Genomic DNA, 24107 nt, shown 5'->3' with positions numbered 1-24107 from the left:
TGCCATATCTTAGCTCTGGCCTGGAACCATGCTGAGTTTGCTAGGGGCTTATAGCCGAGTGATGTAGCGACTGTGCCACTGCTTCCTGCTATGAATATACAGTAAATATGCTATTTCATATGTAAAGTAAATTATTTTATAGCTCAAGGAAATGATACGTTTGGAGTGAGATTTGAACAACCGTGCTGCTTTAGAAACATGAACGTTATTTAAATACCTGTATTCATGATTTATCGACAGCACTTGCAGAATTGAAAAGCACTTTCGACTGATGCCAGGTGTGCAGTGAACTACCCAGATGTCATTCATCGTTCATCATCATCAAGGTAACTCTTGCTTTCCTCCGTTACTGAAATAATTGCAAAGCGAGAAAAAATACAATAAGTGCAATGAAAACGATGGAGGGGCATCTGAATCTATCGAGTCAACATGTCTCCAACTCCACCGAGACGAGCTGTGTGAAATGTGAGTTGTATTCTTCACTCCATGAATCTTGAAATGTTAATGCACAATTGCCGTCAATCCTAGGCCGTTACATAAGGTGTTGGGCATACTTGAGATGCCCCCATTTCCAGGCCACTCGAGTCGGTGGGGCACGCAGTGGCAAGCGAAGAGAGCGCTGCTTTGTCGGCACATTCAGCCGTCTTCCAAAGCACGAGCTTTGTTGTGGGCCTGCTGCGCACCGACATTCGGCAACGTCTCCTGAACCGACTGCGGCATATTTAACAGAACAATCACCGCGCTCGTTAAATCATGGTTAAAGCGACGTGCGACTTTGCTTAATTGCCCCACGGGCAATTGGGGTCATTGCATTACGTAGCATTTGCTTTGCCGAACATCGTGAGAAAATCTTAGCGAGAGGGAAATTTACGAGAAAAGCACGACAAACGGTGCTGCTGTTCAAATTAGACCATCGTCCACGCCATGCCTGTGAGTATCCCCCCCCCCCGTACATCTACGGGTGAGACGGTAGTAACATTGGTTAGCGTGCTGCTCTGTGAACCCAACGACCTTGAATTCAATGCCTGGCCACAGCTCACATCAGTGGCCAGTGATATTAGAACTAGTCCTGCCCTCCCCCATTCACCAATGCACAGAGACCGGCGTGGTGAAGTATGGCGAAACCCCACCCATGCCACGAGCCGACATTGTATGGGGCGGCCTGCATCCATTAGCGGATTGAGAAAGGCAGAAAACAATTTGTGTGTATGGTGTCTGGATCCCGGCAGTTCGCTGCAAATGCTTAATATGCACTGGACGGAATCACATTTGAGCATTACGAATGCAGAGGCGAGCAGCATCAGTAAGTCGTGCGGAGGGAACAAAATGAAAACCACCGCAAGACGGTGGCGTGATGCGCAGTGTTCGGCACTTCAAGTGCCACTTGTGCATGCTCCTCACTGCCGACGCAGTATCCAGGCGACCGGACCGTGCTGCGTGATGCATCCACACGTGCACGCGCGCTATGATTTGCCGCACCTCGATTTAAATGGTGGATCGGGGGGGGGTCGTCGAGAAAAACACCGCGAGACGCCGCTGATTGCGAATCAGCTGCGATGCGAGCCCCGCCTGGTGTCACGAACTCGTGCTGGATGAGTGCCTCCCTGTGATGGATCGTGGTCATGATGATGATGAAGACGACGACGACGAGCAGGGCTTAATCTCCACTGGAGCTTTCCGGGGCCGGAGCTCCGGAAAGCTCTTCCCTTCTTTTCATGGGTGGAAAGCGGTGGAGGGAGGGGGTCAGTAGGGTTGGGCGACCCCGACAATATTCCATGAGAAATGCCATCGTGATGGCGATGAACAATGATGAGGATGATGAGGGTGACTACGCTTTGAGCTTCACAACGGAGTGCAGCATGCAGATCGAGTGGCGTGGTGCTGCGGTAACAAAAACCCGCCGCTGCCTCCATGCCTCTCGTACAAGCACGCCCCGACAGCCACCATTCAACCCCCCACGCCTTTCACCAAATACAGTGATTGCATTGAGAGCACGGAGGCCGGGTGACGGTGCTGCACCTCCAATGCCCCCCCCCCCCCTCATGAGCGCGCCCGGCGGTTGAGTCACGGCCAGAAGAAATCCGCGCAGGCGCTGCGAGCCGCCTTAGCTAATCACGAGTATTCAGCTAATCACGAGTATTTAGCTAAGTCTGGGTCTCCCAGCAGTTGTCCTACATATTTTGAGTCGCATTAAACCTTACCAATTGGCTGTGCCGGGCGGTGGTGGGTTAAACACACATTTATATTTATGCGATAGAACCACAAAAAAAAACCTTTATTGTGAATAATATTGCACGTGTAACTGATTGCCGTTTCTCGACGGCTATCATGCGAACAATTAACAGGGCTCCCTTGGCTGGAGTTGACTGATGTATGTAAACGGTGTCACATGCAGCGGTGTTTGTCGGCACCGTCGGCATTGTTGAGAGCGCTTCCTCAAATGGCATCGTCCGCTTAGAGGGCACTGTTTGTCGTGATAGGAAAAAAAATCACTGAGCAAAAAAAAATTGATTTCTTTGAATTAATCCCAATGCACTTAATTTGACAAAGCAAATGTCTACTGAGATTCATTCTGTATGTTTCCAAGGCAAGGATGAACCAGGACTCTCGTAAGCTGGAGGGAGATCACAAAGTCCAAGGTTGGCTTTTTAAAGGAGTGGTGCTTTAATTTGCTTCTGCACCAGGCCACAGACAATATAATTACCCTTTGTGCATCAGGACAGGTATTATATCACTGGGTTGACGTGGTGCAACAGTGGTGAGTTGAACTTCGAGCCAAGGCTAACAGCGGTGGCGAGTGACATCCCGCCCCCCTCACTATTGTGGTCAAGTATGGTCAACCAACCCCTTTGACTGACACAGTATGGGGACATTGTCATTCTCGCAGTGGACCGACAGAAGACAATACATTACTACGATGCATTCATTTTGTTGTCCTTCCCTGCCCCTCCAATTAGCACGGTTGGCTACGTACTGTGCAAAAGAAGTTCAACATACATTGATGCATATTCGAAATTGTTGGCGTATGATTTTAAACTGTATGATTTAGAATACAAAATTACCAAACATATATTGCCTATCAGCGACTGTACAGGCTCTTCAACATTCACGCCACCTCTCACAAGATGTGCAGTGGTCACACCAGAGAGAGATGAGCAGGTGTCTGTAGGAATACAACCATCAAGACTTCTAAAAGTACTGTCGTTCTTTTACAATCTTCACCAATTACTGAATTTCCCAGGTGCATAAAGGATGAAACAATAACTTGAATTTTAGCATATTAGCATAGGGCTTAGGGAAATCGTCACGGGCAAAGTAATCACTGTGAGCAACTGCGAATATTTTTGTAGAGCAAATGACAGTGATGGAATTATGTATAGCCAATGGAAACATCATTTGATTAAAATGAAAGTGTTTGGTGAAATATGATTGGTCAACAGAGCACACAACCTCGGGTAGCCGTGCGGCCTCTGCTTACGATCTGATTGGAAGTTGCTGTCGCAATTGCCCACTAGGTCGAGCAAATATCACATTGTCAGCTCGACCAGATTAGGCCAACTCCTTGTATTTGTCCACGATAGAAAACGGCACGCCAATCACAGGGCGCTGCGATGATGAGATGTTCACTACCTCGCCTGGTATACAGGAGCCGTGGGTTCGAGCCCGACCCTGAAGCCTGTAAATTTGAGTTTGCATGCTCTCCCCGTGGTCGCGTGGGTTTTTCTCAGGGTCCTCCAGTTTTTCCCACCACATTTAGAAGCATGCATTAAGAGTAATTGGCAGCTATACATTTACACGAGATAAGCCACATCGTTGAGCTATCATTTGTGGCCAGGTCGCTTCTGAAAAAAAGCGATACAGCTCAGCGGGCCTTACCTGGTAAATAAAAAATAGTTTATCGTTTAATAGTTTTAATTTACGTGATATTCAGTGGCAGGACCCTTCTACAACTATTGCCGGTGAAGCTTCGCGACCTTTCCACCGCGGCAACAGGCACCACTGTCGCCACGCCGAGCGCCCGCGCGTACTCACGCGTAGTACGTCTCCCACACGCTGGCGTTGACCACCGAGGTGTCGTCACACGTCAGCTTGCTGTCGGGGACGTATCCCAGGTCGGTGAACATGTTGAACGCGGCCATGGCGATCACGGCCACCCCCTCCATGGCGCGGTGCGGCAGGTTGCTCTGCCAGCCGTCGTACGTGATGGTGAGCAGGCCCACGGGGAACTGCGTCGGCACCTCGCTGGAGGCACTGGGACGCAGGCCCGGCACGATCCACACGTAGCCGAAGCCCGTGAGGCCCACGTTCTCGGCGAGGCCGAACAGGTGCACGGCCTCCGCCTTGCTGCAGTACAGCACGATGACCTGCGTCTGCACCTTGCGCAGCAGCGCCTTGGTCTTGATGTCGCTGTCCTCCTCGGACATGTCCAGCGTGAGGATGGACTCGAGCTCCCAGCCCACGAAACTGTTCTCCACCGTGACGTGCAGGTGGTGGATGAAGTCCTGGTAGCCCGCGTAGTGCGTCGTGATGATGGAGAAGCTGTTCCAGTCGTACTCCTCCATGATGCGCATGATGACGCGCGACTGCTGCTGCACCGTGGCGCCGAACTGCAGGAAGATCGACTGCTCCTCCTGCCAGGCACAGAGGGGTGGGTGCGCCTTATTATTAGATGCTGGTAAAGGTGTAGATCTGCAACTGCTTGCCCGTGCCACTGCTGGTGGAAGGAACTCTGCTACAGGGAGCTCAAGAGGATGTTTGGCATACTCTTCCATGCTGACCAGATGTCTTGGGAACGTTGGGAGCACCCAGACTTTTCAACGCCACATGTGAACTGCCATTCGACAAACTGCTATGTGCCCATCTATATCGCTCGGTGGATGGAGGCGGTGGAGGATTTAAGGGAAGTTGCCCCATCGATTCAGCTGCCGCACCAGGAGCGCCAAAGGAACCGGTGAGCTCTGGATTGCAAGCCCAGCGTGCCGACCATTACACCCACTGCCGCAACATCCTTGGCTTGTTATGACTCTAGGAATATAATTTACAAAGGGAGGCAGTGGAAAAGCACCCAGAGGGTGGTAAACCACAGCCAAGGGGAAGACCTGAAGCCAGATCATGGGAAACTATGAGCATAATCTTGGGAGTCGAAGATCAACTTTGCAACAACTGCAAGATCTATGAAAAAGAAGTGGTTGCAAGACAAGGCAGCATCAATTGCATTAGCCATGATGACCTCTTTATTATTGTTATTTCCATCTTTGGAGATCTGTAGCAAAGCACCTCATTGTTATGTTAAAGGCTGTGACTTCCAATCCTGGCCAGACGTCAACTCAGCTCGTCACTAGCATCTCTGCAGAGTTTATCAAAAATATGTAATGTCATTTTGTAAAAAGTCAATGATGGTTGCCTTGTGGCTAGACTGGTCCTCGTCATAATATTGCGGAATTACTGCTACTAGCTGAGGAACCCCAACTGAGATGATAATCATGTGTATAAGCTCGAGCATTATTCAGACTTTTTTTTATAACAGCACTAAATCAATACTTTGGTCTGCCGCCAACAAAAATAACTTTCCAAAACCCCTGCCATTATTACTACTCGGGTAATTTAAACGGATTACAAACTTTGTTTTGGGTCACGAATACCAGTCACATAAACATGCCTCAACTGTGATGTGGCCGTCACACGAAATAGAATCTTACTAAAGTACTGTTTCCTATAGCATATTAAACATGCTCGCTTGCAATAGGTGATATGGCATTAGATATATTGCTGACAATACACCTCAGATTCTGCACTCCTAATCGATAATAATAGCAACGCTGCTTATCACCCTGAAAGCCTAATGCCTCTGGGGGGCCCTCACCTTACGACCAAGGCCCCCCCGTTGGGGCTGGATTTGACAGGAGCTTTATGCCAGCCCTGCCTCTCACTGCAGCGGGCGTCTCGTCGAGGCGGGGTGGGGGAGGCCGAGTGGTGTGTACGAGGGCTCTGGGAAGAAAATAGGAGGAAAAAAAAACCCCACCAATGCCCCTTCGCGAAATTGGAAGTTTAAATGAAATGTCCGTGCACCGGCACCAACGGCGCTGTAGCAATGCGGGTCTGGGATATTTAATGAGTTCCATTCTGCTCCGTCGGAGCGACACGCGGAGCTGGATTCTGTCGTGGCGATGGGCTCGTTGGTAATACGCTGCCCACGCTTGGGAGGGTGGAAGCGAAGGCTGGTGGCACAGGAATGCACGATGGGATAAGAGCAGCAATCAAGCGGATGCGATGATTGAAATAATGTTTGAATACGCATTGTTATTTTTAATACGACTGTTGAGAATGTGAAGGTGACCAACCCGCTCACGTTCCATTGACGGACGTGAGCCAATGTTGGAATTTCCACGTGGCCATGACGGGGACGGGGGACTACATTCGTTGGCGTCTCACAGAGGGGAAGAGATATCATCGACTCTGGAGGGATGATGACCCTTCGTCAACCTCCATCCGGGATGTGAACTCACGTCCTGCCGAATGGGAGTCGAGCACAGTAGGTCGTGCGATATGAACGGTGACGCAGCTACAGCTGCCACGTACTCTCAGTCCATCGATTCCGTCAGCACCATCACCACCACCACTGTCGTTGTCCCCACCATGCAAGCTGTATTCATTATAATCGCTTAAACACGGCAATGTTTGAAAAACGAATGGTTTATGTTTGAGAGTGTAAATTATGAAATGTGTACTGTGCTGCACAAAACTGCTGTATTGCGTAGAGCAGGATAAGGTACGGCGTTTATGTCAAATCGCGCACTTCACCCACACGAGTGTTTGTGCGACTGCTTGAGGAGTGGCACAGGTTGGTGCACTGCGCGTATACCCCGCTGACCTGAGTTTGAGCCCCAGCCACGGCTCACATCAGCAGTGATATATGGACCAGCTTTGCCCCCCCCTCCCCACTCGCTAACCCACCCAGACTAACCAGTATGGTGAAGTATGGTCAAACAACCTCAATGACAGACACGGCGTACGAAGGACTTCATCCAGCAGTGGACTGACAAAAGGCCTGCAAGTTATATGTGAGGATACATTGCCTACGGCACGTACAATAGCAAACAAAATCGCTCTCTTGGAACTGACTTTTTAAGAAGCGATGCCTCCCTCTCTTCATTCAATCCCCCAGAAAGACGCAAACTAAACTGTGTTGAGAGCGCTAGTAGTAGCGCTAGTAACAACAATTGTTGTCGATGTTGATGATGAAGCCGTCTGTTACGCGGCAACACGCGAGTGGAGACCCCCCCCCCCCCAGGCGCCGCTTGTGCCGCGTGACCTGCACCGCTCTGTGGACGCCGCAATTTGAAAGAATGCGATCAGCAAATCGCAAAGCCTACGATATTTTGCGATTTGAAAAGTCCTATTACTTTGTAATTGGATTTTTTTAATGAATATAACTTTATTTATTTAACTTAACAATTGGTCTATGTTTGATTGTTCTATTTCAATATAAAAAAAATGTTGGAAGAAATTCATATATTTTAAGTTCTCATCCTTGCATTAGAATATATATGGAGCAGTTCATATTTTGATGGTATCATGTGGTAATGCTCCATCACATGTTTTAAATCTATTACACGGTGAATATTGAACTGAAGTTTCACTTAAAAATTTGAATCGCAAATCAAATCGCAATCGCAATATCTGTCAGAGAAATCGCAATTTGAAATTTTCCCCAAATCGTTCAGCGCTACGTCGGGAACCAAGGTGGCTGATGCGCGTCTTGTGGGGGCCCTTCCTTCCTCGTCATCTTACAGATGTGAGGGACGGTTTGTGTCTCTGCGTCGCCGGGGCATGCTAGAGGGACGGCCACGTTTGACCTCTCTCGAGTTTGTGGCCTCAAGGACAAAAACGGCCACACGTTCAGTCACTTTGGAGCTTGCTGGTTTGGATAAAGGCGGAGCGCTTTCGCGTAGGCAGTGCGCATCTCCGCGTGCGCAGTTAAACATAAGAGGTGGGAGCGCTGTTTCTAGCAGAGAGCTGCGATTACGTGCCTGGCGAGTGGGCGTTAAGGCTACCGAGATTTATGGCAGATTGCATCCTGCGCACGGTGGACAACTGGAGAGCGTTGGAATGCGATGCCGGGAAGTGGGTCAGGCGACTGCCGGGTGGGAGTGGACGGAGACACCGCCGATGAGGCTGCGAGCGGCAGACGGAGCATGGCTGGAATCTCGGCAAATGTACAGAGGAGAGTGGAGGCAGTGATTTGGAAAGTCAGAATTGTAGCTGACTGACGTGGCAGCTGTTCTCACACAGCGGCGCGCGATCTGTCGTTGAGTCTCGAGATCGTTCCGGTGCCTCGTCCACTCGAAATTGTTGTCATTAATCAGGGCTGTGGAGGCTCAGGCAGACAAGTCCACTCCGGCCATCTTGCTCATGGCGACCGCAGCGCCTCCGTGTGGCCCATCGCGACCCGGCAGCTCCACGCAGCTCCACGCTGCTGCTGCTGCTGCCACTGGGGTGGGGGTCGCGTGGATTCCACAACGCGCCCGCGGCGTCGTGGAAAAGCTCTCGGGTCATTTCCAGGCCGCCAGCTCGAAAGGGAACGGCTTACGTGGGGCTATTTTGTCATTTTAGACCACGTGCACAACGTTGTGAGAATTTGGCCAACCGAAGGGGCTGCGATGGGAAATCAAACCCGCCCAGAAAGCAGAGGGGCACCTAATTCAACATCTGGCTGTCACAACTTTGAGGGGCCGCCACCAGAAAGTCTCCCGCTCGTGTTCTCCAGCCATGAGTACTTCGCGCCAGTCTGGGCATCAAGCAAGCCACCCTTAAAAATTGGACGTCCAGATCGACAGCGTCCTCCGAGCAACAGCGGGTCCACTTACATGCACTCCCACTGAGTGGCTGCCCGTTCTGTGGCCAACATCACGGCAACAAACCTTCTGGCGTGATGCAGCAACGTCAAGCCAACTGGGAATAACCCGAGGAAGCATAGCACCTCTCGTTAGACCACGACCAGCTGCTCGACCCTCCACGGATTCGTGTGAGATCCCGGGACCGCCGCGCGAGACAATTGGATGAACCGGGGGTCAACTGGGGAGCGCCGGGGAGTTGTGCCGAGGTCCCTGACCACCGCAGCCTCGTAGAGGGCCTCGCCGCTGCTGCTTCGCCTCGTCCTGTCAAGTTCACTCTGGCGGTGGCTCCACCGACCGCTTCAGAAGAGCGACCGCTCGCTCGCCACCGCCGCCGCTGCGCTCGCCTCTCCCACGAGTGGGGCACTGAAGTTGGCGCACGGTGCAGCGCCTGCAGCCGCCCCGGCCACACAACGGAGGACGTCGCCAACGAGTGCGCATCGCGGGGGACTGGGCGGCGTTAGTCGCGCTACTCCCCCAGCTATTACCACGCGGCTCACACACTGAAGTCTCACGTACAGCTGACGCCTACTCGCCGTGCGCTGGAAGAAGTGGTACAAGCTGGACACCGGTTTGTGCTAATGAGGACTCATCAGTAAATGTTCCTGCCATGTGCCTCTGTGTGCCTAATATATGGAGAGAAACTACCTTTACACTATGGGGACTCATGATTAGCGTGTCCCATCGCGGTGAGGTACCATGCTGCACAAAGGCAGGGTTACTTTACATTCATGTTTGTCAACTCAATGAGTGCTGATACATAATCATGGCAGATATCCTGTAAAATGAGCAAAAGTTCGTGAAGATACCAAGTCATCTCAGTTACAAGACAGAACCGATTGTGTATTAGCGCTGTAGGCCTGAGGTGAGCAGTAGTTAATTAGCGAGTACGTCAGATCATCCCAGTGACCGGGAATTCCCTAGATTTACTCGGCCTAAAATACGTTCCTGGTGTAATACTCTATATTTTATTGAACAGCATCGCTATGGACACAAATGTGGATGCTTATTGGATCTGGCACACAGTCAACGCCTCGATCTTGTGCCACACCTAATTGGGCCTCACAAACAATGATTGGCCCAGAAGTAACTAAACTGCTAAATGTGTTTCTCTGTCCTTTCCCATGTTTACAAACTACAATAGCACGGCCTGCACACGCAGTATCGCAGTGTCGTGTTTAGAATCATGCACGCATCTCGTTAGCGACCTGCAGTGGACGTTTTAGCTCCACGGGAGGCGAATGACTCGGTTCATTGATGTTGGGGGTCATATCCTTCTCTGAAGTATTCCGCGTGAGACTGAAGGCTGTAGTCTACACTGAAGACCGTCAGTCCATTGATTTAATTAAATGAACCTCCAAGCCACAAACATTCGGGGCCCATTGTTTAAAATGTTAATGTTTAGAATGTTGTGTCGTTATAAACATGCCGCCGACGATATTTATGCTACATTTTATTTTTTACTTTACCACGCCACCATGGGTAGAGAGACACGCAAACTCCAAATATACATCAGGCGTCAGGGTCGGTATCGAACCCACGACCGTCTGTATACCAGGCTATTTACCCATCCACCATTACAATGTATATGAGTAAGTGAGCCCTGATGCATAAGAATTTCTAATAAAATAATGAACAGCCCATTCTGAATGTGCTGCTCAGTGATGGGGCCTGTTTGAACATGCTCCACCATGGGCTGCTGAAGTGGGCGCCCAGGACCGGTTCAGATCTGGCTGGCCACCGATATTAGCCCTGACCAGAAATTGTACTCAGGGCACTGTGTGCCAACCACTGCACCATTGCTTCCCACTAAATGCATTAGCTATGAACATGTGTGTATGTGATAGTGTGTGCATATTCCATCGGTGCTCGCTAACAGCACTTGCCCCAACAGTTTGATGAGGCTATACGGGGGACCTTTGTCTTTGCATATGACCTGGTGCAGTGAGTAAACATCAACACTAGAGGAGACAAAGGCAGCAGGGCGTGGTGCTGGCCACCCACTCCCTCGTTTGCCGTGCTGACCACAATGGGTGCTCGCTAACATCACTTGCCCCAACGCCGTGTTGAGGTTATATATGAATACACATCACACACACACACTACAATTACGCAAAGTCAGTGTCTTCCTGCTCACGTAATATCAGCATTGGGGTGCCGCTCAACTCCAGCGGAGGCCCTGAGCCCGTGCTACAGGTGGCACATTCCCACAGCGGCAGGGCTCCCGCTCCTCGGCACGGCGCCAGCCAGAAGGGGTGAAACGCGCTCAAGGCTGACGCTCGTTTCATTCACGCCAGAGGAGGTGAGATGGGCCAGCCGGGCCGCCGACCGGGGATTTAGACTCGGAGCCCGACACGTCAATCCGACCGCAAATCGCGCGCTGCAATGCACCGCGCTTCTGCTCCCTTCCGCGACGCGCGAGACGGGCCACTGACGAATGCGGGACAGCGGACGGCGGCATCGCACGCTGCGGCTCCGCGCGACAGCAGGTGACCCTGCGCCGAGGGTCAACGTACGGAGGCGCTTCGCATTTATATAATGAGCTGCGGAGGCTGCCGCAACCTGTTGGGGGGGTGGCGACAGCGAGATGGGCTGGCCAAGCGGCTGCGCCTCGCGCCTTCCCGAGCACGCGCGCTCTTGCGCAGACAACGGTGACCGCGATGGCGGAATAGCAAATCAATCGATTACCGTCCCGTGTTTAATCAGGCGAGAGTCCATTCACTCGGGCTCGACGGCGGCGTGCCCGCGAGTGCCACAAGGTAAACAGGTAACTGGTCGTCAGCCGTGCAATTGCTTGCTACTGCCACAACTGGCAGAATAGTTTCACGAGTTTAAAGAGCATTAGATTCGAAGCTTTCGTGACTGCAGGAATTACTCTTTGGTTCTTTCGGTAAAGTCACGTAGAAAATCAAATCAAATCATAATAGAATACGACGTTTCGGTTGCAACACAAGCAGCCATCGAATTGCCCTGTGGGCTAAGGAACTCTTCAATCGGGTTTCAAGAGCTTCTTAGCTGAAGGGCCTCGACTGCAGGGAAGCTTTGGGGAGCCCCTCGAGAGGGGTTTTGGCCTACTCTTCCACTTCTCGGAAGAGATGGTGATTTCAATGCTGGGAGATCGAACCAGAAACCTCTGTATCGCAAGTACAATTTGCTCATCATTATTCCACGCCAACATTCGTACGACCACTCGTGTATTCAAATCACGGATGTGGCTCAATTCAGCACATCACGTCTCTTTGGTGTGCAAATGAAGTACAAATCTGTGGGAAGTCATCGGAAGTTATGCCACGGATACAAGCCGGTTTCCTACCATAGGAATATGGAGTTTCATCTACTGCCTCACAGTTTCATTGACAACCAGGTTATAATATGAATATACTACTGCTGCGCACGCTCTAATTGGAGCGTACACATCGTTATTGGAGCTGAATCAAATGGTATGAAAGTTATGCATTTTAAGGTGTATCTAATCGTATAATGGTCTGCGTAATAACATTTCACGCTCTGCTAATGTGGTAGGAAAATGGGAATGTTTTCTGCGCAGTGGCTATATGTATCTACTGCGCACTCGACAAGAGAGAGAGGGGGCAGAGAGATTCTATTCAGATTGAGAAAAATCACCCATGGACTCACAATGCTTACATTATACTGCAAGGGGCATGGGCGTGCAAGCTCGCGTGTGTGCATGCATATGCACGTGTGTGCGTGCGTGCTTGGAGCATAATTGATATGCACACGGTAAACTGATTCATGGAATAATTATCTCATATGCAACTACTAATGAATATTTAAATTAAATTTCGGAGAGAAAAAAAGAACCAAGCAAATTACGGGAGGCGAGCGCATTGTGGAGACCTGTGGCGCTTTGCATGCGGTCACCGCGAGCCTCCGCGGGGATAAATGACTCAAGTCGTGGCTCGGGGGGGGGGGGGGGTCACAACACAGGCAGGTGCTCTGTCTAACACACGGCATGCAGCGCCAGCGGCACCAGCACGGACCAGCTGCTGGCCCCCCTCTCGCGTGTCCGCGTGCACGTGCCGAGAACGTGTCTCTGTGTGCATGGAGCGCGCTGGGAATCCCGTCGACCCAAATTCGATTCCTGCTCATGGCCAATAGCAGTGACCATTATCTGAACCGGTCCTGGGCGTCCGCTAGGTCGACTCAGCCTCAAATTAGTACCTGGTGAGGCGTGTAAACATCGCCACTCGCGAGACAAAGGCGGCCGGGCGTGGTGTTGGTCACCCACCCCTCGTGTCCCCTGCTGGCTTTCACATGTGCTCGCAGACAGATATTTTCCCAACAGTTGTATGAAGGCTATACGGGGGATCTTTGTCTTTATGTATGTTAATGTGCACGTACGTACACACATGTTTGTGTGCGGGTGTGAAGGCGTGCATGTGTGTGTGTGTGTGCAAGAATGCATGTCCATACACGGGAATATATAAATGCGTGCGCATGGAATGTGTACAAATGAATGTACACACCTGCATGTGTTTGTGTGCACGCACGCGTGTGTTGCGCAAGCACGTATGCACGTGTAGCTGCGGGGACATGTGCTGTCACATGCGTTTGTTCCGTGTGAGCATCGTCACTGGCAAGACAAGGGCGGCCGGGCGTGGTGCTGGCCACCCACCCCCTCATGTGTCGTCCCGGCCTTCTTATGTGCTCGCTAACAGCATTTGTCTCAGCAGTCTGTTAAGGCTACACGGGGGATCTTTATCTTTATTGACTCGATGAGCAACGAAGGGCTCTGACGGTCCACGTTGAACCCCAGCAACACCCCCCACCCCCTCCCCTCCCCCAGCGCCCGCATTTCCACCCACTCCTCTCCCACGATATCCACCTTCACACCACACCACACAGCTGAAAGATTCTTGTTGGAATTCGGCATGGAGTTGATGCTGGGTACAGCATTTCAAGGTTTATATCATATTTATATCATATTTGCCAGAGTGATACCAAAAAATCCAAAGGGATGAAATGCACAGAGTGTTCCAATGGGCAGTGAGGACTGTGCATTTAATCGCCCATTCGATTGCTACGACCGGTTTCTCTAACATTGGGGTTCTTAATTTACCCTGCTATTTGTATGGTGATTTGAAGCAATGGCGCAGTGGTTGATGCGCTGCGCTGTGTACACGGCCACCCGAGTGCGATTCCCGACCACGGCTCACATCAGTGGCAACTGATGTCTGAACCGTGTTGTAGTCCACTTGATTCACCATCCAGCACCGACTAGCATGGTGACGTATGGTCAAACAACCCTCCATGACAACAGATATGGCATGGGGAGGCCTTCATCCAACAGTGGATGAATAAATGGCAGTAAATAATTATTCTACCTTATTTAATTTGTATGGTAGCATGCGGTGCAATGAAATATACGGGCAGACAGCAAGCATGATAGGAATACGTGTCTCTGAGTTGAGCAGCCATTGTCATTACTCAACTATAAATGGGGCAGTGCCATGTTCCAGTGGAACAACATTCCGAATTCCCGTGACAGGGACCAGTCTCTCCATCAAGTGCCATACCCTGGCTTACCAGGAGGAGGCACTGCAGCAAGTGGACTAATCGCCATCTGTTTCCATCTCTACGGGGATGTAGTGATGCCCCTTGCGTGCACGGGCGTTCTACTCCATGTGCTTCGGTTTCCCCCCACTTGTATAAACACTTATCACTAATTAGCTGAAAACATAAAAAACAATGGATAGCAAGTATTTGGTGTGAACTCGGGAGACAAGTGCTCTACAACCCAACCACGCCTGGATACGTGTTGACACTTTAGAGCCGCACAGATTCTGTGACAACACCTTAACGTGACGACAGCAATTAATGTCTCGCTACGGTGGCAAGGATGTTTACTACCTCGCCTGGTACACAGGAGGTCGTCAGTTCAATCCTGACCCTGACGCCTGCTGTATATTTGGAGTTTGCGTGTCTCTCTATATCCCTGTGTTTGAGTGGATTTTTCGCTGCACCCCCCTTCCCCCCTCCACACACACATTTAGAAACATGCGTATAGATTATTTGGCTGCTATAAATGTCCACATGATAAGCCACTTTGTCCAGCTATCCTTTGTGGCCAGATCGCTTTCTAAAGAGAGCTTATTGCTTGGTCGGTCTTACCTGGTGAAATAAAAAACATAGTTTATTTAATTTAACTAGTTTAATAGCCTACAACCAGTGTAATGTTATACTTTTAATTATAAGATAATTCACATTTGTATGGCACATTTCATCCACAGATCTCAATGCAAGATAATGGACGAGCAGAACTGAACGTACATGACGGCCACCTGTAAGCGTGTTAACTTCGAGGAAACCGAAAACCATTTGTGTTGTTCGCTTAAGTTCCCACAAACACGTGTTTGTGTTTGCAGACATATATAGGTGGCTGGGCACAATCCAATACTTCAGTCAGCATTTAGTTTAAATGTTCGGATAGTCGTCTAGTCGACAATGGCGACCTGTGGAACTTTAGTCAAGTCTTAGTCCGTGGATTTCATTCGTATATTATCTTGGTTTAGTTGACAGCAAACACAACATATTGGTATTCTAAGTGGACTCGGTAAATATTTAAATTGCCATGCTTGGTCTTCCTCAGCGCAATGCAAGTCTCCGATAACGATACTAAATGAAGACTTATATAAATAAGACTTATATAAATAAGTCTTCATTCAAAATGGTACATTTTGTTTCGTCATGGTCAGTCCCTCTTTAGCCTTTGGTGGGTAGTCGTCATCATGCTCGATTCACTTCGCCCACTCATAACACTGTGTAACAAAACAGCAAAAATGTCCCTGGGTAATAAGGGTTATGTTCGTATTGCCGGTGCCTCAAAAGTACGGAAAACGGCTATTCTTATTCCCCACAAACTTTGCTTTTGTGACTAGGACACAAAAGTCGTTAATAACACTATGCAATAGTTTGAGAAAACGTGGCGTGCATTTGTGTAATTCCTTCACATAAAGTCCTGGTTACAAAAGCAAAGTTTGTGGGGAACAATAGCCATTTTCTATGCTTTTTAGGCATAAGCAATTAAAAAATATCACTACCCAGGGACAAAAATCGTATTACATCGTGTAATCATCGTCGATTCGTGTTAAATTAAAATAAACGTTTTGTTGACAACATTTTTTCTTCGTTAATTTAATGTACAAAATGTACTCCGTGGTTAGGTCGCATCTAACGTACTGGCAGCAGCAGCAGGAGGCAGCTATTGCAGGCTGAGAGTGCTCGTGACCAGCGTGTGTTTTACCTCTGTTCCACGCGCCTCTCCTACAGCGAAAACCCCTCCACCACCCCTCTGCCTCAGCGCTGGCTGGCACGGCAGCGAGTGCGGTGAATGACGGCGGCGGCGGTGTCTGCGTGGCCACCCCACCCGAGTCAGGCCACCCCACCCGAGTCAGGCCACCCCACCAGAGTCAGGCCACCCCACCCGAGTCAGGCCACCCCACCCGAGTCAGGCCACCCCACCCGAGTCAGGCCACCCCACCCGAGTCAGGCCACCCCACCCGAGTCAGGCCACCCCACCCGAGTCAGGCCACCCCACCCGAGTCAGGCCACCCCATCCGAGTCAGGCCACCCCACCTGAGTCAGGCCACCCCACCCGAGTCAGGCCACCCCACGTGCCCGTGGACGATTGCACCCAAAGCCATTCGCGGCCGACGATATGGATGGTCAACAAGCATGTAAAACACGCCTTTAGTTTATAAAGAGTTTGTAATTAAATAATATTAGGAGACGCACTTGTGTTTTTATTTATTTAATTTGGATTAGAAGAATTATAGTTATTTATATTTCTTGAACAATTAATTATTATACACTAATATTGATTGACAACTCCTTTGTTTAGAACTGCTTCTTGTGTTTAGTTTGGTGTCCTTCCCCCGCACAGTTGGCTACGTACGGTGGGAAAGAAGTTCGACTTACATAATAAACATACATTTTTCAAATCCACTGGTGTATGAAGGCCTCCCTGTGTCAGTCAACGGGATTGTTTGACCACAATTCACGATAGGGGTGTCCCAAGATTGTTTTTAGTACCACACGCCACACTGATGTTCACTGTGGCCAGGAATCGAACTCAGATGTCTGGGTTTATAGCGCCAAATACCGACTGCTCCACGACTAACAGTGATAATGCCCTTGATGCGGTGAAGCCTGAGTGAGTCTTATGACTGTTGCAAGAGGCTCTTCACCTCGTGATATTGGGAAAATGCCATGAATGAGTCGCTTTTGTTTCTTGCCCAGTCTCACGGCGACAGCTCGTCGTGGGGTTTGTGCAGTGGCGCTCGTGGTGCTGATCAGGCCCCATCTGCTCATGGAGGCCTCTTAAGATCCGGCAAAAAAAACCCAGCGGAATGGTTGTGACAGGCCACACACTCTGCTTATGAGACTCATAAAAACCAAACCTAACCAGGGTTGCCTCATTAAACGAATGCTGTTGGAAAACGTTCGATGGAATTGCGAATGGATGGATTAAAATTATGTATTATTACATTGTTCGGCAGAGCATAGTTTTTGTCCTATGCGTTTGTTTTTCCTGGTTCATTTTTTGTTTATTTAAACGATGCATAGTTGTGAATGGAGAACCAATTACTCATCTGTGGGCAGCTGAAAAAAATAACACCTCAAGTGAAACTTATCCTCAGTTGGTTATTAAGAGCATTGCAATTTAAGGAGAAAATATAACTTCTGGTGGTTTATGCAATCGGGCATTGCTGCAGAAAGGTAATTGGAATGGAAATTACCTTTTTTAAGTTCAAATTTTTATGGCACTTATATCCTCATGAGCCTCAGAGTAGGTAAAGTAAACTATATAATAACAACACTAATTTCCCACTCACCCTCTAATCGACAACTTGTGTGAACAGACATGCCTTGCATTGTCTCCCAACGCCCTATAGAGTAGCAGCAAGATGTGTGTCCCTCGCTCGGGTGTTCCAGAGTCTTGGTCCTTCCACTATGAAGGTGTGATCCCTGGTCCTCGTAACACTTTGGTTTGTCTTGTTCCCTTATTCGATTGCGACTGAGAAGAAGCCACTCGGAACTCTGAAAGCACAAACTAACCCCTCTCTCTGTGTTCGAGAACAGCCCGTGGAAGCAGATATTTCAGAACTACTTCTGAGATCCCTTTCAAGTGACATCGTCTGCACACTAGGGGGCAGCACCTCCCCCACATGCTCTGTTACTGAGTAATTTTCATCCCATGACAGTCAAGTGAATTATGTTCGTTCTCAGAGCTGGAGCTTATCTAAATAAAGTGCAACACCAGATTTAAAGCGGTGGATTTTTTTTCTTTTGGCCATCAATAATTTGTGTACTGGTTGCAACTGTCAACTCGCTGCACTTGGCAATCCAGTTCTATCACGTGCGCTGTCCAGATTTAAACTCGGGATCTCAGCATTGCCGACTCACCCCTCTGATCTCCGGGCTACCTATGACTCGCACACATTTGGAGATGGGGATCTTGACACTGATCTAAGTGCCCCACATTCATACAGGGGGGCACGATTGAAAATAGAAAAAACTCCTCTTACACAGAGCTATCCACAGATACACATACATAGGATGCATTTTGCCAAATGCCTTCTCTGATCTGTGAAAAATGTGAACAATTGGACGAATTTAAATGCTTCTTATCCACAGACAATGTGGATAAAAGGATGCGCTGAGTCCCTGCTGCAACCATTTCTCAGTGGCTCCTCTTAATAAGAACAATCATGGAATACTTCGTAATTTTCAACACATTTATCAACCCACTGCTGAGTGAGGGTCTCCCCCATGCTGTGTCGGTCACAGTGGTTGTCCGGCCACACGGGTCGATGGTTGGTGTAGGGGGGTCACGCAGGGCGAGTTTGAGTGCCACTCGCCGCTGGTGTGAACCGTGGCTGGGACTCACACTCTGGTGGCTGGGTCCGTGGCGCGAGGCGCTAACCTCCCCTGGCCATGTGAATACACGTTGAGGAGTTCCAGCTCGGGCGAGTCTTCAACTTGCTCTTCCTTTCTTACGTCTTCCGCACAGATCGTCACACGTCGGGGAATGACTCCGTCGTCTATTCTCTTCCCCATCCTTTCTGGAACTTTCCACGACTCTCCGCCAATCCCATTCATTTGCAACCTCCGATCAGCACGGTTGGCTGCGTCCGGTGCGAATTAAGTTCAGCATACAGACAGACAAACTAACGACCTCGCAACCGACTCCTCCTTCCCGTTTAATCGGTGACGAATGCTCTCCCGTTCGTCCCGCCGCCTTCAACTCGGATCGCTGCCCCCTGCGTCGGCTCCCGCTGCGACCGCTGCGGGAGCGCCGTTCGAACTCACGACGAGACCCGGTGGGTGATTATTGATTGATTTATTTCCTAATACGGGTTTGCCTCCTCGGCATCTGCTATAATGACAGCAGGCAGCGATGTATATGTACAATGGGCTCGCGCTCGAGGCGATGGCACTTGTAGGGAAGCTATGTGCGCTGTGTCTAGCTTGTAGAATGGTGGCGTTAATGAAGGTGGCGTGAGATTTGTTGATATGCGCTCGTAGAGAGACGTCGTGCAGGAAATTGCCACGTTCTTGGAGCTGGTCAAGCAGCTTTAATTGAATGCCCCGGTGGGAGAAAAGCCACTGGGCCCTGACTCGGTGGCTGATTTGAATTCAATTTCTCTCTTACCGCCAGTGACAGCACAACACACCCTTAAATAGGGCCCATGATGGGCTAATACCCAGCGGCCTGAGTTTGACTTCTGACCACTGCGAACTTTTAGTGGCGAGTGATGGGGGGGGGGGGGGGCTCTGTACGCCTTCAGTAACCTGCGGTGACTGAACCGCGTGGTGAATACGCGGTGAAGAAACCCCCACCACCTCCCCAACCCACACGCACACGCAGTGGGCCTCAGTCCAGCAGTGGATTTACAAATGGCTGCAGGCGAGGCGGCTGCTTACACACGCGGCCATACACTGGAGAAGAAGCTCACTTCCAGAGGTGGTCCGTCTCATTGTGCCGCGCGCACACACAGACACACACACATACACACACACAGACACACACACAGACACACATAGACACAGACGCACATAGACAGACACACACACAGACACACAGACACACACACAGACACACACACATAGACAGACACACACACAGACACACACACAGACACACACACAAACACACACACAGACACACACACAGACACACACACATAGACAGACACACACACAGACACACGCGCCTTGCTTTACGAAGCTGTATTTGATTTACACTGCGAGGTTAGGAAAGACGAAGCAAGTGCCCGTACCGCAATGGGATTCTGAGTCCGTGACACACTCATCAAGCCTCCAGTCTGCGTGTGCACAGAGACAGCTACTCATCATGCACCACGCGTAGCACGCTCGCTGCTCTGTGGCACAGTGCTAGGGACGCAGTAGGTAGTTTCAGGTGTGTGATGGTTGTATGAGTAACATTTATTCATTCCACGTCTGGTGTCTTGGTGTTAGCGCATAAATTACATTTCTTTATAAAAAAAATAAACTTATTTCCAGATAAAATTTCTCTCTCGTGGCAATGGGGCAGGCGTCGTCTCTCGCACATCTCAGTCGCTCGCAATGCCCCGGTTCATTGAGCGGCGCTCTGTGAATGATTTACATCGATTGCCAAGGGCACACAGCCTCCATGAGCGCTCCTGTTGGGAGACTCCTGTTGGGAATGGTACCACGTCAGGTTCTTTGTTATCCCGGTTATTATTGTGATTCTACGTTCTTGTATATTGTCTCTGGCGTGCCCGGTCACAGTTCGTGAATAAAATGAATCGAGGGTCCGCAACTTCACACGCGGCGCTCGTGCAGCCCCGGTAACGAAGCCCCCGGTGAACGTGGCCACACCCGGTGGCACATTCACTCCGAAGGTGCAACGACCCTGTACACCTCTTCTTGGTTCTTTCGGTAAAGTCACGTAGAAGGGAAGTAATAAAATAATAAAAATAAAACATTATAAAATTATAAAATTATTTTTTATTTTTATTATTTTATTACTTCCCTTCTACGTGACTTTACCGAAAGAACCAAGAAGATGAATCCCTGCAGTCACGAAAGACCCTACACACATTCGTCGCTTGATGATATTCATGCCGAATCGCTGTGGTGGTGGTGGTGGTGAAGCTCTCGCCTAGCCAGAGGACAGCCACTGGTTACGGCACGCATAATGGTACCTATTTTATTGACCCCCAGAGAGGATGATGAAGCCGAGTTGGCCACTGCCAGGGATGTGAACTCGTAAACTCCCCTCTGTCACCTGACTCTGAGTGACCATACCACGTGGTTGTAGTCATACCTATCATACTGTAGGAGCTGCGATATAGTATAAAGTAATAGTAGTAGTGGTAGTTGTAGTGTACGTACTAGTTGTACCGTGCTTCAGCAAGCAACTGGTACTATGCTAGGAGTAGTATGGTATTATTACTGTGGTGGTATTGATGTTATGATAGTCGTAGTTAAAAAGTAGAACCTCTTGCTTTGGCGATAGCAGCACTGTCATAGACAAATAGTACTATTACGGAAGTCATACTGATTTGGGAGCGGTAGAGTAGTAATAGTATTGCGCTCGGCTAGAAGTAGTATAGAGCCCTTTGATAGTAGGATTTCATCAGCAGTAGCACAGGACCAGTATGACTCTGGTAGCAGTCAAGCGGGAGACGTACCCCCGTGTAGGAGCAGGAGCACCTCTGGTATATATATAGTCGCAGTCGTAGTGAACTATCGTGCTACTACTGTAGTAATATTACTGTGCTAGGAGTAGTCATATCGTAGTCCTGTGGTAGTAGTTCTTCAGCAATAGCATCACGGTGTCATTGTGGTCATGGTAATCACGGAGGGCCGCATTCAATTCGCAGTAAACCTCGTCGTGAACTGTATGTCGAGATCCGGCAGTAACGGCGTGGTAGACGCAGCAGTGGCAGGAAGTGTGGTTGTAATATTCATACACTTACTGCTGTCGTGAGCAGTCTCGTATTAGTAACACATCGCAATGATCCCTTTGGCAGTCATTGTATATATATAATCAACTCTAAATATATATTTGATTTTACCAGTTCAGGACCATTGGGCTGTGCAGCTACTTTTCAGAAGCATCCCGGGCTCAACGATAGTCCAGCCGAGTGGATTATCACGTGGACATTCACGTGGACATTCACAGCAGCAGCAGGCAAATGCTCTAAACGCGTGACGTTGATTCTAAATGTGGAGGGGGAAACCGGAGAACTCCGATACAAATCCACGCGGCCACGGGGAAAGAGAGAGAGGCACTTCATCTCCAAACATCGAGGCGTCGGGATTGAACCCACAGGCTCCTGTGTAGCGGGCGAGGTAGTTAACATCTCGGCACCGCTACGTCCCAAGAACTACGACAGCAACTAGGGATGGCGACACGATCACAGTGATAGCGTCGCCCAGTTGTCTCGATAGCTCGAGTGTTGTGTCAGTAGCAGGACTAAGGAAGCAACGCGCTCGCCCTGTCGGTACCAGCAGCACTCTTCCTGCAAGTAGCACGACGGTACTCGCGTGAACATCACATTGTAAAGTGGCAACCGTATTGATGCTAGCTTGCATAGCAATGCACCAGTCCTGTATCGGCAGAAATCCATCACACTCCTGTAGCAGTCAGCGATAATAGCAGTCATACCAGTACAGCAATCATAACATCCCCGCAGCAACAGCAGCAGCAGGGGCAGTGTATGTGTCATCATCATCATCCCGAGTGAGACATTTGCGAGCAAGGACAAAGATCCCCCGTGTAGCCTGTAACAGACTGTTGGGCAAGTGCTGTTAGCGAGTAGCACCTATGAAGGCCGGCACGGCACACTAGGGTTAGCATGGGCAACACCACGCCCGGCCGCCTTTGTCTCCCTAGCGGCGATGTTTACTACGCACCGCACCAGCTACTCATTTGAGGCCGAGTCGACCTTGGGGGGAGGCCCAGGACCGGTCCAGACAACGGCGGCTCGTGTTGGTCGCCGGGGGATTCGTAGCGGAGTAGCGAAGCGCACTTCCCGCTCCTCTCAAATCTCCCACCGCGAGCACCCCCCACACTCGCACAGCGTCAGCGCCCCCCCCAACCCAACCCACCTTCTTGGTCATCACGACCGCCGAGCCGCCGCGGATGCCGATGATGGGCACCCGCGTCTGCGACGAGATGAAGTCGAGGATGTGCGCGAGTGCGGCGGCGCCCGTCTCGTCGCCGAACACGACCCCGTGCGTCTTGAGGCTGGACAGCACGTCGCACACCTGCGTGAGCACGTCCCGGGGGTTCGTGTCTCCGATGCCCGTGGTCACCACCACGTTCACGTCGATGGGGTAGCCGAGGAAGCGCGGGTTGCTCAGCACGCCCTTCATCTCGGCCAGCTGGCTCGACGTGCCCTGGTACACCACGCCGATGTTGAGCATCGGATAGGAGGAGGAGGAGGCGGCGTGCTGCTGCTGCTGCTGCTGTTGGTGCCGGTCTCCGGGTGCCGCGGCGCACCGGCCGAGGTGGACCGCCGTGAGCAGGCAGAGTCGGAGCCAGTGAGCAACCACGAGCCCCCACATTTTAGTCCGCGTTGGCGAGCGGCATAATTCGGTAACGTCACTCCGGTTCGCCCCCTCCCCACCACCACCACCCACCAGCCCCCACCACCCCCCACCACCACCACCGAACCCGCAGGCCGCCCACCCGCCTCCACCCCGACCCCCAAACCTCCACTCCTCCCCCACCTCTCTCACCCCCACACCCCCTTCACTCGGCCCCACCACCACCACCTCCTCCTCCTCCACCACCACCTCCTCCACCACCACCCGTAGAAAAACCCCGAACACCCACCACGACCTCTTCCACCACCAACGTCGGTCCTCTCCCAACCTCAACCACCTACCCAGTCCATTCCATCACCAGCAACCCACGCGGCACCACCAGCCCTGGCAGCTACTCCACTACCACCGCCGGCGCAGCAGCAGCTGTAGCAGCTGTAGTTGTAGCTGCTGTAGCAGTAGCAGCTGTAGCAGGTGTAGCAGCTGTCTCCACCAACCGCACTCGACTTCAAGAACCCCACGAGCCAGCCTGGTTCTTGTCACCCAGCCCTGCGCAGCCACCACCACCACCACCGCCGCCGCCACCGGCTGTCCTTCTGTGCCCTCTTCTCCTCCTCCTCTGAGGAGGAGGAGACGATGGCGATGCTGACG

The 24107-nt window shown here is 50.6% G+C and overlaps 1 protein-coding gene across 3 annotated transcripts in view; it reads right to left on the bottom strand.

Annotated features, from left to right (window-relative positions):
• Positions 1-23526, bottom strand: part of LOC133347229 (glutamate receptor ionotropic, NMDA 2C-like) — a 122460-nt gene extending 98934 nt beyond the window's left edge. For all 3 annotated transcript variants that reach the window (XM_061559331.1, XM_061559347.1, XM_061559339.1), the window contains exons 1-2: positions 23019-23526; positions 4033-4631 (exon numbers count right to left, since the gene is read on the bottom strand). In XM_061559331.1, coding sequence (XP_061415315.1) covers positions 4033-4631; positions 23019-23477 — 1058 coding nt within the window. In that variant the 5' untranslated portion in view covers positions 23478-23526. The remainder of the gene's footprint in view (positions 1-4032; positions 4632-23018) is intronic.
• Positions 23527-24107: the final 581 nt, after the last annotated feature.

The sequence above is a fragment of the Lethenteron reissneri genome, chromosome 3 (genome assembly GCF_015708825.2).
Source record: "Lethenteron reissneri isolate LAM-NWPU_2019-01 chromosome 3, ASM1570882v1, whole genome shotgun sequence".
Lineage (NCBI taxonomy): Eukaryota > Metazoa > Chordata > Hyperoartia > Petromyzontiformes > Petromyzontidae > Lethenteron > Lethenteron reissneri.
The sequence above is the reverse complement of the archived record's forward strand: the minus strand, read 5'-3'. Positions and strand labels throughout refer to the sequence as shown.